This window comes from Rhagoletis pomonella, unplaced genomic scaffold (assembly GCF_013731165.1).
Source record: "Rhagoletis pomonella isolate Grant_MI unplaced genomic scaffold, Rhpom_1.0 Rhpom_scaffold_00002, whole genome shotgun sequence".
NCBI classification, from domain to species: domain Eukaryota; kingdom Metazoa; phylum Arthropoda; class Insecta; order Diptera; family Tephritidae; genus Rhagoletis; species Rhagoletis pomonella.
The window spans coordinates 22,599,132-22,613,579 of record NW_023458556.1 but is presented as its reverse complement, the minus strand read 5'-3'; the positions used below and the strand labels follow the sequence as shown (position 1 = coordinate 22,613,579).

Here is a 14,448-nt window from a genome sequence, read left to right as displayed (position 1 = left end):
TATTTCGGTAGGAATCGAAATATGTTCAGTCAAATAAAATTTTGTTATCGAAAGTTATCAAGTATCGAATCATCGAACTTTACAGTTATCGGTCTTATCGAGTTATCCATTTTTATTAAATTATTGCAAAGTATCGATTTATAGTTGCCGAAACTTATAGACACAGAAAATTAGTTGTCGAAATTTACAGATAGTTATCGAGCTATAAAAATTTATAGAATTATCAAAATTACTTATAGGTTTATTGAACTATCATTATTTATAGAGTTAAGGAAATTTATCAAGTTACCGTAATGCATCGAGTTCTTTCAACTTATCGATATTTATTGATTTAGTGAAATTTGTCGATTTATCGGTAATCCATGTAAATAGTATTGTTTATAGAAAAAAAATCAAATATTTCAAGGGAAAAAATGCCATAATATATCCTGTCCTTAGCGCAGCCTTTATGCTAAAACTCAATAACACATGAATCAAGCAGCAAATTTCTCGTTTATAAATTAAAAATTGTAAAATCAAATTGCAGGACTAATTAGGACTATGCCGAGTTATGTACATACATGAACGCTTACTAACGTAATATGTCTGTACTACAGAAAAACAACACATAAAAACATATACATATGCGCAAGTTAGCGCTGCGAATAAAAATTGCAAGCATAAAACCTCTTTCCACTGAATAATAAAATCAAGAACATTAAAATAATATTTCTGTTGCGATAAGTGTTAAAGCACATAATGTTTTATGTAAATATTTTTTTAGCGGAGAGAATAAGTGAAAAATAGAAGTATACATATTAATTATTTTGAAATGAGAAGCGAAAAAAACTAATCTATAAAAACAAATCCAATAAAAAAAATGCGAATTGCAACACAAAAAAGGTAAGAATAAAAAAACATGTAAAATATTTCATGCAGTAAATAAAACACACAATTCAATCAGTGCCGCGCACTGTCACTAACTATGACCCGCTGCTTCAACAACTATTTACCCGATAGCCGTAATTTGTGCAGTTAAAGCATGAGAATGCATAAAGCTTGTCAAACGTCAACACACTAAAGTTTCGCATATATAAGCGCACACATGCAGTACAATTTGAGTCGTCGTGCATATGCCACAGGGAAGCTCCGAACTATCGAAACAAATTTCTAGTACAGTACCATATCTTTATCGCCAAAAATGTACCAGTTCGATAGCAGCGCAATGAGGTATTTTTACAAAACCGTTTTATTTTACTTTTTAAAACTACATTTCGCTAGCTATCTCAAAGAATAAAAAACTTTTCCCCATAAATCTACATCTACGCTGACGAATTTAGAACTGGTTCGGAATTTTCAAAAGAGGGATGCAGCGGGGGCACCAAGCCATCGTATTTTTACTTTAAATATAAAATTTGTCGGCGGCTTTTCGTTTAAATACGCATTCTGCGTTCTGCACTTCACATATGCTTTAATTTAAACTAATTTGAAATGTGAGTAATTTTCGGCACTTCAGCTTCAAAATACCTTTCTGATGAAATATAATTCTTTATGCTTTAGAAATATAGTTTAGCTGTGAAATAACAAGTTTTGATTTCAAATGGAAAACACATTTCCTTGAAAATAATTTAAAACCACTACCATAAGGGAACCAAAAAACTCTGTTTGAAAAAATCATGTTACATGTTTCGTCTGTCGATTCTAAAACTGGTTCGGACCTACATATAGAAAAACAAAATACAGCGGGGGCCAATCGAAAATTCCTAGAGCAACGCAATGCTAAATTGAATTAACGCATACTAGTAATAGTTCTAAATACTCTAGTTCTAGACAGTTCTGGGACAATAAGTTTTTTATGAGAAAAAATTTTAAAACTAGATTACTGGATATTTTTTCTTTTCTGAAGAACTATTTCCATTTTGGACAGATCTACGACAATAATTTTTTTATGAAAAAATTTTGATGAAGTATTCGATTTTACCGATTTTTTGTTTTTTTTTTAATTCTTTCTGTTTCTTTACCGATTAGATTACATTTTATTTAATTTTTTATACTTTTATTTTATTTATATTAAAATTTGATCATTTTCTCTTCAATTTTTAAGCGGCACTCAACAATTTAAATTTATTAAATCTGAAGATCACAACTGCCTCTACCGCGATTTGAACTCGCGACCAACGATGTTAGAGTCGGAGGTCTTCCCGCTGAGCTATTTGAGTATTGTACGAGACGTGAGAATTTGTGCATTTACTTCTCAACAGAGCGCAACTATCACACCAAAAGTTTAAACTGCCCCTCTCTGCAGCCGTTTTGTACTAGTTCAGAGATAGTTCTGAAATGTGTAGGACGGAACTAGCGCTTTAGCCGACTGTCTCTAAATTTTACTGCAGGGTAGTTAGCTTTTGCTATTAGCACTCTTTTTAGTTCTCTTTTTTCACTACAATTTTCACACAACTCTTCTATGTTGATTTATACTCGTATTAATTTACATATTTTGTTTATTTCCTTTTTCCACAAAATGCTTCGTCATTCTTTAGCGCGCTGACATGCTCTGTTCAATATCGTCTGCGTGCGTCATGACGTATGAGTAACATTAATTAACCAGCTGCGGTATCGTTATGTACTACTGCTTGGGTGGGTGGTGTAATGAAAAGGCGGATATAAAAAAAAAATTCCAGCAAAAGCATGCGGCACAACGGCAAAGTGAGCAATAAAACAACTACATAAAAGTAAAATAAATTTGTGAAAAGCACATTTACGATCAAAAAAAAGAAACAAACCAAAATGTAAGCGATGGCATAAAAAAGCTGCTAACGAATAAATTTATTTACAAAATGGCTTGAAATTTACGTGTAGTGACCGCTCTGCCTTCACCTATTGTTTCCGTGAATACAAGCAATGTGAAAAAAAGTAGTTTGTTGAAAATTTATGAACTGACACCAAAGTGAAGTAGATCAGTGTTGTTGCGCTGTTGCAGCTGTAGATATTATCCACCATAGGCCGTCCTTCTCGGACCATGCCACCGTATTAACAAACAGGGCCCTTTTTCAAAAGTTGGTTGAGGGCAAGCTGAATTCGCGCAGGTCGGTTAGAAATGTGAAGAACCTGGAGGTGGCGAATGATGGACTATCTAAAATATTAAATGATGCCTTTACACAGGCCTGTCCCCTAAGGAGGGCCAAGAAACGGTCAAAGCCGCCTTGGTGGAGCCCTGAACTTGGTACTCTTGGGAAACAGGTGAGGTAAAATTTTAGAGTAGCAAAGTGTCCAGACTCTAACAAGTGCGGGGGATATCCTAAAGATCTACAAAAAATCCATACGTAGTGAGAAAACAAACTCATGGCGGAATTTATGCAATGGAATCGGGAGCTCCACCGAGACAGCAAGGCTAAGGAAGTTCCATTCCAAGGCTTGTGTAACCCAGGGACTCATTAAAAAGGACGGCGAGTGAACTCGATATATTGTTAAAGGCTCACTTCCCTGCGGTCGAGGATCGAGGTGGTAAACCTGACGCTGCAGCATCCACTGCGAGAGGAGGCAGCCTTTCAGAAGAACTGGTGACACCATCCCGGGTAAAGTTATGTTACAGAAAGCAGGTCGGAAGACCAGAGGCTGTATGTGCAACATATTTGAAGGCTGCTTAAGGCTTACCTACGGTCCAAGGTCTTGGAGGACTGGGTAGAAGTGACCGTGCATACCCCAAAGACTATAGGCCCATTAGCCCGCTACCAAAGTCAGAACTCGCTTACACGAAGGGACACTTTCTCAGGGACTAAGGTTTAGGGGAAGTATTAAAAAGAGGGTAGGGCACAATGGACCACTAGGTAGCTCGGCAAACCTCATATTTTTATCCATCTATCTATCTACCGCCGAACAAAATGTTGTTAGACGCTTAGGGACGGCTTTGGAGAACGGAGAATTCGTGTCGGAGATCTTCCTGGACATAGCGGGGGCCTTCAACAATGTCTCTAAGCCATTTTAGACAGATTTATCGAAATAGGGGTTCATCCCGTAATTTTGAGCTGAACAAACAGTATGTTGAGCTGCAGAAGTGTTTCGGCACAGTAGGATAAGCATGAGACCACAAAACCGATTTACAGAAGTACGCCGCAAGTGGGCGTATTATCGCCGCTACTTTGGTCGCTGTTGGTGAACAGGATACTTAAGAAAATGCAATATGATTCTTATGGCAAATGCGGATGCTATTTCTGTCATAAGCGTAAGCGATGTGGAGCTAAGGGTTAACTCGGTAATATAGTTCTGCTACTCTTCACCTGGAAATACAAGGTTCTGAACTGGTCTAAGCCTAAGCTGGATGGGGTGACCCTGAAGCATCAAGTATCTTGAAATAACACTCGATATCAAGCTGTCGTGGCATCTCAGTGTGGAGGAGAGGGCGCAGAAGACCTAAACAATTTCTCTTAAAACAAGGCGAGGATTTTGATTCATAATATTAGCGTAGTAATTACTTTGGGGCTCTGTTTATAACACTAAGGATATTAAAAATTATTCACACGCAGGGCGAGATATTTTCGTATCGTATGTTTCCAAAAGTGCGTTAAAAGGGCATTGGACTGATGAAAGTGGTTGATTTTCTATTCTTAAACTCGATTAGTCAGACCAAGAGTATTCAGCTTAACAAGAGACTTCAGCAGCAGTTTAAACGTTGCTGATAAGATATGATATAGCCGCTTCCATGTCGTTGAATATCGCAGTTTCACTTGATGCTGAAGTCCGCTCATATTCCGATATCATATGTTTCAGTCTGGAGAATGAATATTTGTCTGGAAAACTAAGATATATCGAGTATGTAATTCTCTCACTTCAGTCAATGAGCCACCGGAGTGCACCAGGTTATCATGCTTAGGTTCATCCGATATCAATACCTTCCCTTTTTTCAATCAACGCAATTTCAGGGTACTGTTTCCTCAGAATATCGATCCTCCTTCGACTAAGAACCACTTGTGTCGCAATTTTGTTACCAGCCATCCTTAGGAGATCTCTCTTCGTCTAACTCTGGATATGAATATGTAAAGGAGTAAGATGTAGCTGAACATCCAAGGATGTACGTTTAGGTAACAGCACAAGTTTCAACAGACCAACAGATGCCACTTCAAAGTTTTAAAAGCTACCATAGTGTTGTTATAAAGGTGTATAAAATAAACAATAGCACACGAAAATAAAAAACCCTGTAAAAGAAATAGTAAATAAAATATCAAAAAAAGCAGCATTAAGTGGGGTCATCAGACGCCAAGTGCGATGAGAAGCACCAATAGAGATGACAGAGTACGACCGCCACTTTTAGGCTGTACAACTGCACTACATAAACTGTCGCTGTAGTCCCACCGGTTGGTCATTTTTGGCACACCACAAACGAGATGCACTCAAGAGCCTACTCGTGTTGACATTTGGAGCAACAACTCGTACAAACTGAATGTTGTCTGTTATTGTATTGTTTAAGCGATTAACAGATTGCACCGCCTTTGTGTTGTTAACGAGAAATGCGCCAAGAAAGGGAAAGACTGAAGTAAACGACTACTTGTTTGACATTTCTAGCAGCTGGCTAACAAACACAATAAAATTGCGCTTAAAACGAAACTCCAAAGATAAACAGCAGAGAAAAAAATTTAAAAGTAAAAAAAAATTGAGTTGAAAGGAAAAAAAAATCGAAAACAAGCAAAATTTCCACTTTATTCGGCAGCCATAAACAAAAGCACAACTAGCATACAGCAAACGCCAACGTGCCACACAAGGAGGATAAAGTGCTGTAACGTCGCCACAAAATGCGATAGCCACAGTACTAAAAAGCAGCTTGCTGCTGGTGTTGTCGCTGGCGTTGTTTTTGGCGTTACTACTCCTTACGCTCACTAACTTTTTTCTCGCTGTTTCTGCATTTTTTCTCTTGCTGCTGTTTTTCATTAAACTTCTGAAATCTTTGCTTACTATCTGCGCGAAGCTGCCGCGGCTATTGCAAAATTCATAATGGCAAGTTAAAAACAAAAAAACGAAAAACTCCAACTTTACTGCCATATTTGAGAACTTGAGCGCAATAAGAATACGAGTGACTTAAAAGTAGTTGTAAAAGGTTGGAGGAAGTTGCTATTTTGCTTTTATAAACAATTGAATATTCGCATTTCAAAGGCTGAAGAAGAAGAATAGCACAAAAAACAATTGGTCAATTCGATGTAACTCAGTTGGTTTTCCTGGTCTTTTGCCTTTGCCGAAAAATAGTTTAAGCATATTAATGGCCACTCAGAGAGCAGCAATTAGCATTTTAAACATTTCTGAAGTTTTAGTCATCAACTCACATTCATCTTCTAAAAGACTGATCTACGGGTCAGTGTGCTGTTCTTCTAGATCAGGTCATTTTCCCCAAGATATATTCATTTTAAATTTTCATTGCGAATTAAAAAAAAATAAAAAAACATTTAAATTGGCAAATGTTACTCATACGTACGGTGACCATATTTATGAGAGTCGTATACGGAAAAAAAAATAATTTTGCAAATTTGTTCCACAACAGCTTACAGATCTTAAAGCCTTCTTCAATGATCCTAGATGCATTAGCGCTGAAAAAGTATCCTTTTAATAACATCACAAATATGTAGGAAAATTTTCTCAAGATTTTTACCCCGTAAAATTTGTTAAAAAACTTCGTTAAATTTTAGTATAATAAAGTACAATTTTAAGTTGCTAAGGCTTACTAATAATTTTTGGCAATTTTTTTTTGTTGAGGGTCTTACGCATTTTTTTCATACAAAGTAAGTATGTTCGACCATTTTTTTTAAAGAGAAGCAAATGAGCAGCACTTTCCACTCGCACTTTATAATCCTCAATTTTAATGAGTTACAAAACTGCAAACCACATTTTTTTTCTAAAGATTCTAATTAAAAAGTTTGAGATTTTTAAATTTTCAAATTTTGGTGAAACCTTGCAGAATTAATTTTTATAGTTTTTTGTACAAAGTTGAAAATATGGTTTTTGTTAGGAAAAGAACTTAACTTTCATAAAACAAATAATAAACACTAAAGAAAATAAGGAAAAATAGCCAAAGCTTACTAAAATATCGAGTCCTACTTTCTATTTTAGTCACTGTATATATTCCTCAGGCATTCAGATTAGAAAATAACAACTTTTTATTAGAAAATTAGTAACATATATGTACCAACATCATTTACAACTCGTTCATTGGCATGCCATTTTAATGAGCTGTTAAGGCGTCGAATCAGCGAATACGGGACAAATACAGGACATTAAAAGAAATACAGAACATTTGGCGTGTCGTATAAAATAAATAAATAACCAGGACAATGGGTCAAAAAAGAGGACTGGCCCGTATAACACAGGGCGGATGGTCACCGTACTCATACGCCATGTACGAGTACGGCCATGTATGATATGGCGTATGAGTGACATTATCTCCTGTTTTTATTTCATACAAAAATATGATTGCACATTCTCATTTGACCATTCAAAAGTTGTTTATTTATATGTATGGGGCTAAATTCGCCAAGTGTACCAGGAAAAAATTTTATGTCAGATGTTAAAAAAAAAAAATTTTTCTAGGTTTTATTACACTAATATTATTGAATTTGAGACGATAAATACGATTGCACTTCAAAAATCGAAAAAAATTTACCCCCAAATTTTAAAAATGCATTATAAGTATATTGCATTTTTTATGATTTGCATGCAGCGATGCATCCTTCACACAATTTCATATCACTCGAACAACAAGTACATTGTAGTGATATTCAAGGCCTTTAATTTGAGCCAAAGTAGGAGTCTCTTGGCTTTTTTAGAGCCCAATTATAACGATTCTGAAGTTAAACTTCGAAATTTCACTCGACACTTTTGCATTTTTGTTCTAATTTCAGAGTACAAACTCGTACAGTAATTTCCACCATCGCTACGGTGACCATTCGTCCTGTTTTTTGCAGGACCGTACTGTTATTCAAAGGTTGTTTTTGCGCATTTTTCTTTTTTTTTTAATTTCAGAGTAAAACCTAGTACAGCAGATTCGAAGTTTGGTTTAAAAATGTTATAACTTCGCTCCCAGAGGGCCTAAACATTTCTACTATGCCTCAAATTAAAGACCTTGAATAGTAAGTACCACATACTGGTTATTCGAGTGATATAAATTATTTATAAATAGTTTGCTGAGTGAGATTTGAAAAGAAGTGCACTCGCTTAATTGAAATTTTCTTTGATTGTAGTTGGTCAACCGAAACATTTCAGAATACAGTAAAGTATAACAGTTTTGGAGAAATACAAATTTCAGGTTTTTGAGATCTGAAAAAACTGCACTTACTTAATTGCAATTTTCTTTGGATGTAGTTGGTCAGTCTTAAATTTACTTTTGTATTAGTAAAATCCATCAACAAATTTTATTTTTTTTTCGATACCTTCTCACATACCCTTAGAAATTTTAAGGACGCCCAACATTTCCGCTTGGACGACGCTTGCCTCATCCCCTAGGTGGAGAGACGAGCAGACGCCACTTATTCCTTTTTTTTACTTAAAAAACAAGTTAGGTTTGCCGGCCCTGGGGTTTTGGACTAAGAGTATTTATTAACCGACTTCCAAAAAAGGAGGAGGTTATCAGTTCGTCGGAATCTTTTTTTTTTTTTATGTCCGCATAACTTTGGACCACGTCAACCGATTTCGATAATTCTTTTTGCATCGGAAGGTAGTGTCTCAGAGGTGGTCCCATACTAATCTGGTTAAGATCCGATCAGTGGATCATGAGATATATATATATATTTTTTTTTTTATATGAGAGTTGAAGTCGGTTTTTTTTTGCTAAAAATTACTTGTTTTAGTTATGTTGTTGACACGATTTTCTTTGGTGATTTCTTGCTGGCAATTGAAAAAATTTTGCAAACCTCTTTATTGAAGTCTTAAAATATGGCAAACTTTGTTAATCGTTTTCGAAAGGAGTAACTGTTTTATTTAAGACAACCTAATGTAAATAAGTATTGGTAAATGCGATAAATACATAAGTATAGTTACAGGTTCCATGCATATAACTATTATTGGCTTTAATATATGTAATATGTGGTATACGCTTGCTTAGGTGCACAAACACGAAGGGGCATATAAATATTGCGTTTACGAAAATATAAATAGCATATACACAAGTTTATATAGTATTTACACGTATGTAATATGTAGACATATGTATGCATGTTCGTATACCGCATTTCGTTATATTTTAATTACATGTAATTTATGACCACATCGTTTATCGGCTGCACAGCCAATATGTATGTATGTATGAAATAACAAAAACAATACCGATAATTGCAACAAAAACTGCAAGCACACAAATACATATACATAGCACATTCATGTACTTACTGTCCCACTCAAAAGTATTGGCACAGTGAATTTTTCGCAATGCATGCAACATTTTTTTATTTAAATCTGAACTACAATGAAAAACATAAAAACCAAATTTCTAAAATAAAATTTTTTTTATTCATTATATTTGATTATGTATGTACTTATGTGTGCATATGTAGACATGATATGCAATATGCATTCACGCATTATGTATCTGAAAATGGATTTTCGTAGCCCAGTAAAATATTGTAAATGTTGTTGCGGAAAAAATGCGTTGACATATTAAAATAAAAAAAAATTGTTCATCCATTGCGAAAAAATGCTATGTGCCAATAATTTTGTGCGGCACTGTACATATGTATGTATTTAAAAATAATGAGTATATTGTACTGACTTTAATTAAATCGTTCCCAGAGCATCCGGTTGGAAATCGAATCAGACAAGCAGCGTAGCGGCGGATATCGGCAAATGGCTGCAGTACAATGGATATCTATATATGTATGTCAGGTATGTATATATGTATACTCACGTATAGATTTTTTTTACTTTAGCAAGTATCGCATGGCTTATTACATTTTCACAAAACCACTTTTTAATTTTGAAAAGGCATTTTCCCTAAAGCTTTTATTGTTGCTAACTTCATTGTAGGCAGTCAATTTGCGTTGGTTTTTGCTTTAATTTTTTTCTAATTAATTTATGCCATCTTATATTGTTGACAGCCCAAAGAGGCAGCAACACAACCTGCTGTCAGCGATAGTTCGTTGCAGATTTTGGTAGGATATATATGAAAATAAATCTTCAATAAAAAATTCTATAGTGTTAGTAGCGAGAACAACGGATATACATACTTTTGATAATGATTTTTGCCTCTCCTGTAAAATAAAAACATTTTGGGTTAAGGCCTTTGTGAATTAAGGGGACGATATTTATTTACATCATATAGTATTTAATACTTTTATATTGGCAGTAACCTATCTGCGCAATGTGTTTGGAGTCAACAATCAAAGGGTTTGAGCCAAATGTACGTTTTGCGCATGCGCAGGTTTTCCATGTTTTAGTATCTGTGAATATACTATGTGGCAAATACATTCAGGCGAGTCGTAAAACTCTGTAGCGTTTGAAAATAAATTTGTAGGGGATAGTTTTACGCCGGGGTGCTTATACTCCTTTGTTGACGAAGTTTACTTATACAAACTTTACGATTTAAGTATTAGGTCCTTATTCATAACAAATAAAGTAGCTTTAAAAAAGGTTTTTGAATTGAAAAATGCATGAAAACATCAATTTATAAAGCTCTTTAAACCTAATTTATTTTTTATGAAAAAGGCCATTAAAATTTAATTTTAAAGCTGCCCGCAACTTAAGAAAACCGATTTGAATTTGTTTAAGCTAGTTAGCACTTTATTATTTTGGAATGTGGAATCCAAACATATATTTCCATTTTTGCACTGAGTACAAATCTACTGACTATTCAGGTAAAAATGAATAAATAACTGAAGTGACTCACACTCAAAATAGTAGTGATCTTTATATAATATTCGCAATCTTTTTCATTTGAATTTATTTTCGCTAATTTTTTTTTATAAAAGTGGAGCTCATTATTTAACAAAAACTATATAAATCAAAAATCCAAACTTTGTACCAGCATTACAAAAGAAATGCGCAAAGTGCGATTGGAATTGGAAAGTTTTTAGATAAAAATTCTAAAAATTATCTGCGTACCAAAATACGCATTTAAACTACATTATTTAATTTATATCTTCTTTTTTTCACATAAACCGCATCTGTGCGCTATCTCTACAATTTAGTTTATTATAAAATTCATGAAATTAAATAAAAACTCAAAATTCTCTGTAATTTTCCTTTAACGTGCCGCCACTGCGATTTGTTTTGAATTCAAGACTAATTTTTTACAAACGATTACTGGGTTTTCCTTTTCTTTATTCTTATATATCTGTACTACTACTTTTTAATTGTTTATAATGCATTGCACCGAATTAGGAGTCCAAAACCCTATCTTGAAAAAACCTAAGGTAAACTCCGCCATCCACATATGATTAACATGTGCTGAGAAATAGTATTTCGCTTTTTCTGGCAACCGCGTAATTTTGAGTTGTCTCACTTTTAAAGATCGTGTGCGATACATTGAACTAATAATACGCCTTCAGTTTTAGGTAATTTGTTGTTGGTTTTTTTCTCATTTTTACTGTTGTTGACGTTGTCGCAACCATTTCTGGCCTTACCGTCTGTCAACCGTCAACTGCCAATCGACAGCCTTCCTCCTAGCTCATTTGCTATTTGCCATTATACTCATATTTAGCTGTTTGGTCGTTGGCTTAGCCAAAGTGCCAGCAGCATTTAACCAACAGTCAATCCTTCAACTAACAGATTTACTATACTCAGCTCGCTTGCAGCTGCTCACCGCATGCTGTGCGAATATTTTAGATGTATGTGGGTATAAATCTCTAAAGTGTGATGGTGGTAGGCATTATGGATGGCTGCTGCTGGTTGTAGATGAAGGCGTAGCTGTTATTCGAAAAAGGCATAGTTGCCAACTTAGTGCTTTAAGCACTAGATTTAGTGCTTTTTGAAAATTAAAACGCCAAAAAAAATGGTTTAGTGCCTAGTGCCCTTTTTAGTGCTTTTTTCTGAACTAAAATTTCTGAATTTACAAGAATCTAAAAATTTAAATGCACTAAAATGCAAACCATGATTGATAAAAAGATGAAGTTGCAAACCCACGTTCTTGCGTTCTTGTTAAATTGTATTCGCGTCGAAAATGCTAGCACGCAGATAAGTTAAGTTTTTATTTTTTTATTTTCTTGATTATTGATTGATTACACAGTTCGAAAAATTTTATCTTTTTTAACATCGGTTTTTGTAGATTCTTCGGTGCCGAATACAAATCTAGCTGCAGAATTTTGAGATATCCTAGCCTCTAAGTGTAAAAACACGGTTTTTCGCAATACTTGAGGTTATATTATAAAACAACAAATTTTTTCGCACATTTCTACTTAGGGTATCATTAAGTATTACTCTTCCCCTTCCTTTGATTAAAAAAAAAATAGTGCTTTTAGTGCGGTAGAACGCTCTTTTTTCCAAGATTTGGTGCTTTTTGAAACTTAAAAGTTAGCAACACTGGAAAAACGGCCTATGTTGGGCACCGCCAGTCAGAAACACACATTTGCTCATTTTTCATTGAATTAAATTTGCTTGCTGTCAACGAAGTGAGGTAGCTTGGCGTCATGGATGTGTGTACAAATATACAAGTATGCACATACACATATGGCTCACCACATATACATACGTACAGTGACATGGGTTAGTTTTTTTAAAGTGCTCATAAAAATAAAGCGTCCCACGTTTTTTCATTTTAAATCTCATACGTTTTTTATAATGACTTGTGCTAAAGTTTTAAAATCAAATTTGAATTGTAAAATTTGTATGGGCCTAGGAAAAATTACTTTTTAATTTTTAGCCCATTAATAGAAAAGCGTGGTATATACATGTGTATATTAAAACGTTTTTTTTTATTCGACTTTTTTCTAATATTTTTCATTTTTAAAATTGGCAGGTTTGTTGTTGAACTCGCGAAAAAATAATGTATTATATTTAAATACTGTTATTGAGCTTTGAGTCACTTTTATGTTTTTCAGGAAAAAATTGGAAAAAGCACCAAAGTCTAAGCGGTAGAATTTATAGCTGCTACTTCGCTTCGATCACCACATCTCCTCATCAGTTTTCTTTTCCAAGAGTTCAGCAGAAATCGAACCGCATCATCGATGTGCAAACTCAGAACGGCTAACCACTAAGCTATATGTGGAATACTTTTGTTTATGCCTACTACGTAAAAAGTGTATTTTTTAGTTCATTTGTTCTATACTCATTTTGTTTTAAATTGAACAGTTGACCATATAATAATATAATATTATTCTCACAAACAAAACAAGTTAGTATTCTTTTAGGGATTTTACATAACGTTGGAACTTCCTTAAACTGTACTTTAAAAAGTAAGATGAAAATAATTTTATTATAGTTGACATGTTTCAGATAATGTTTGATATGCGCAAGAAATTAATACAACAAAAAAGAACAATGAATTTATGGGCATATCGCTGAGTCTTTACATACCAGTTGCGATAATATGATGGAGTATAATTTCTTTAAAAAAAAGAGTGCCGACGTTTTTTTTTTTGTCGTGTGTTGTTAGTTATCTGGAAAATAACTTTCAGTTTAGTAACAAAAAATTTGAATAATTGAAATGCTTTTGCCTACAACTTACAATTTTTTATTTTTTGCTCAATTTACTGCCAGTGTAAAAGAGTTTTGCATGCAAGACATCTCGATTATGTTGTAATACGCTGATCTTATAAAAAGCACCACAAATATAAACATTTTCGACACACCGTAAAGTGTAAAGTGTGTTTTTGCTGCGATCGCACTATGCCTATCTACCGTTGCGCTGACGAACACAACAAACATACATATTCGCATATCGCACGCGATCTTCAAAGGCGACGCAATTCAATTTTTGCCATTTTTGAAATTATGCGCTAAAAATGTATACATAGTTTTCATTTACCTTTCAGCAAAAATTGGAGCAAAGTTTTGTTACAATTTGTTGATAAAACCTAAGGTAAAGTGTGCCATGCCCATATGATTGGCATTCGTTGAGAAATAGTTTTTCGCATTTTTTGACAAACGTACAATTTTGAGTTGTGTCATATTTGAAGATCGTGTGCGATATGTACATATATACACAGATGCACCCACATCCATTTATATACATACATACGTATGCAAGTGTTCATGAACAATGCCACCCACATTGCCTGCCTAGTTATTGTGGTTGTGTAATTGCAGCAGCTGCTACTGCGGCTTTTGATGCTGCTTCCTCCTCTGTATGCTATGTGTGCTTTCCACTTGCCTCCTTTTGTCGCTGCTGATCGAATGGTCATTGTGCGGTTGCAAGTGCTTATTTATTGAATGCTGTCCACCACCATTCGCCCCAAAATGCCTGCCAGGCCGAGCGCAGTCATGGGCCACAAGCACACTTCGCCCGTATGAATGGCATAGAGAACAAAATTCCGATAAATTTTATACGTGTTGCAAGGTTGGCAAGGT

General features: G+C 34.6%; 2 protein-coding genes across 4 annotated transcripts in view; one reads left to right on the top strand and one right to left on the bottom strand.

Annotated features, from left to right (window-relative positions):
- The window catches only part of LOC118733298, a 261,413-nt gene that overhangs the window by 165,401 nt on the left and 81,564 nt on the right, over window positions 1-14,448 (top strand). Inside the window, exon 2 of one of the 3 annotated variants that reach the window (XM_036462645.1) lies at window positions 9,739-9,831. The exons of the other annotated variants lie outside the window; for them this stretch is intronic. Coding sequence (XP_036318538.1) covers window positions 9,793-9,831 — 39 coding nt within the window. The 5' untranslated portion in view covers window positions 9,739-9,792. The remainder of the gene's footprint in view (window positions 1-9,738; window positions 9,832-14,448) is intronic. 3 annotated transcript variants of the gene reach the window in all.
- The window catches only part of LOC118733297 (insulin-like growth factor-binding protein complex acid labile subunit), a 128,366-nt gene that overhangs the window by 105,950 nt on the left and 7,968 nt on the right, over window positions 1-14,448 (bottom strand). The gene's annotated exons all lie outside the window — the stretch shown is intronic.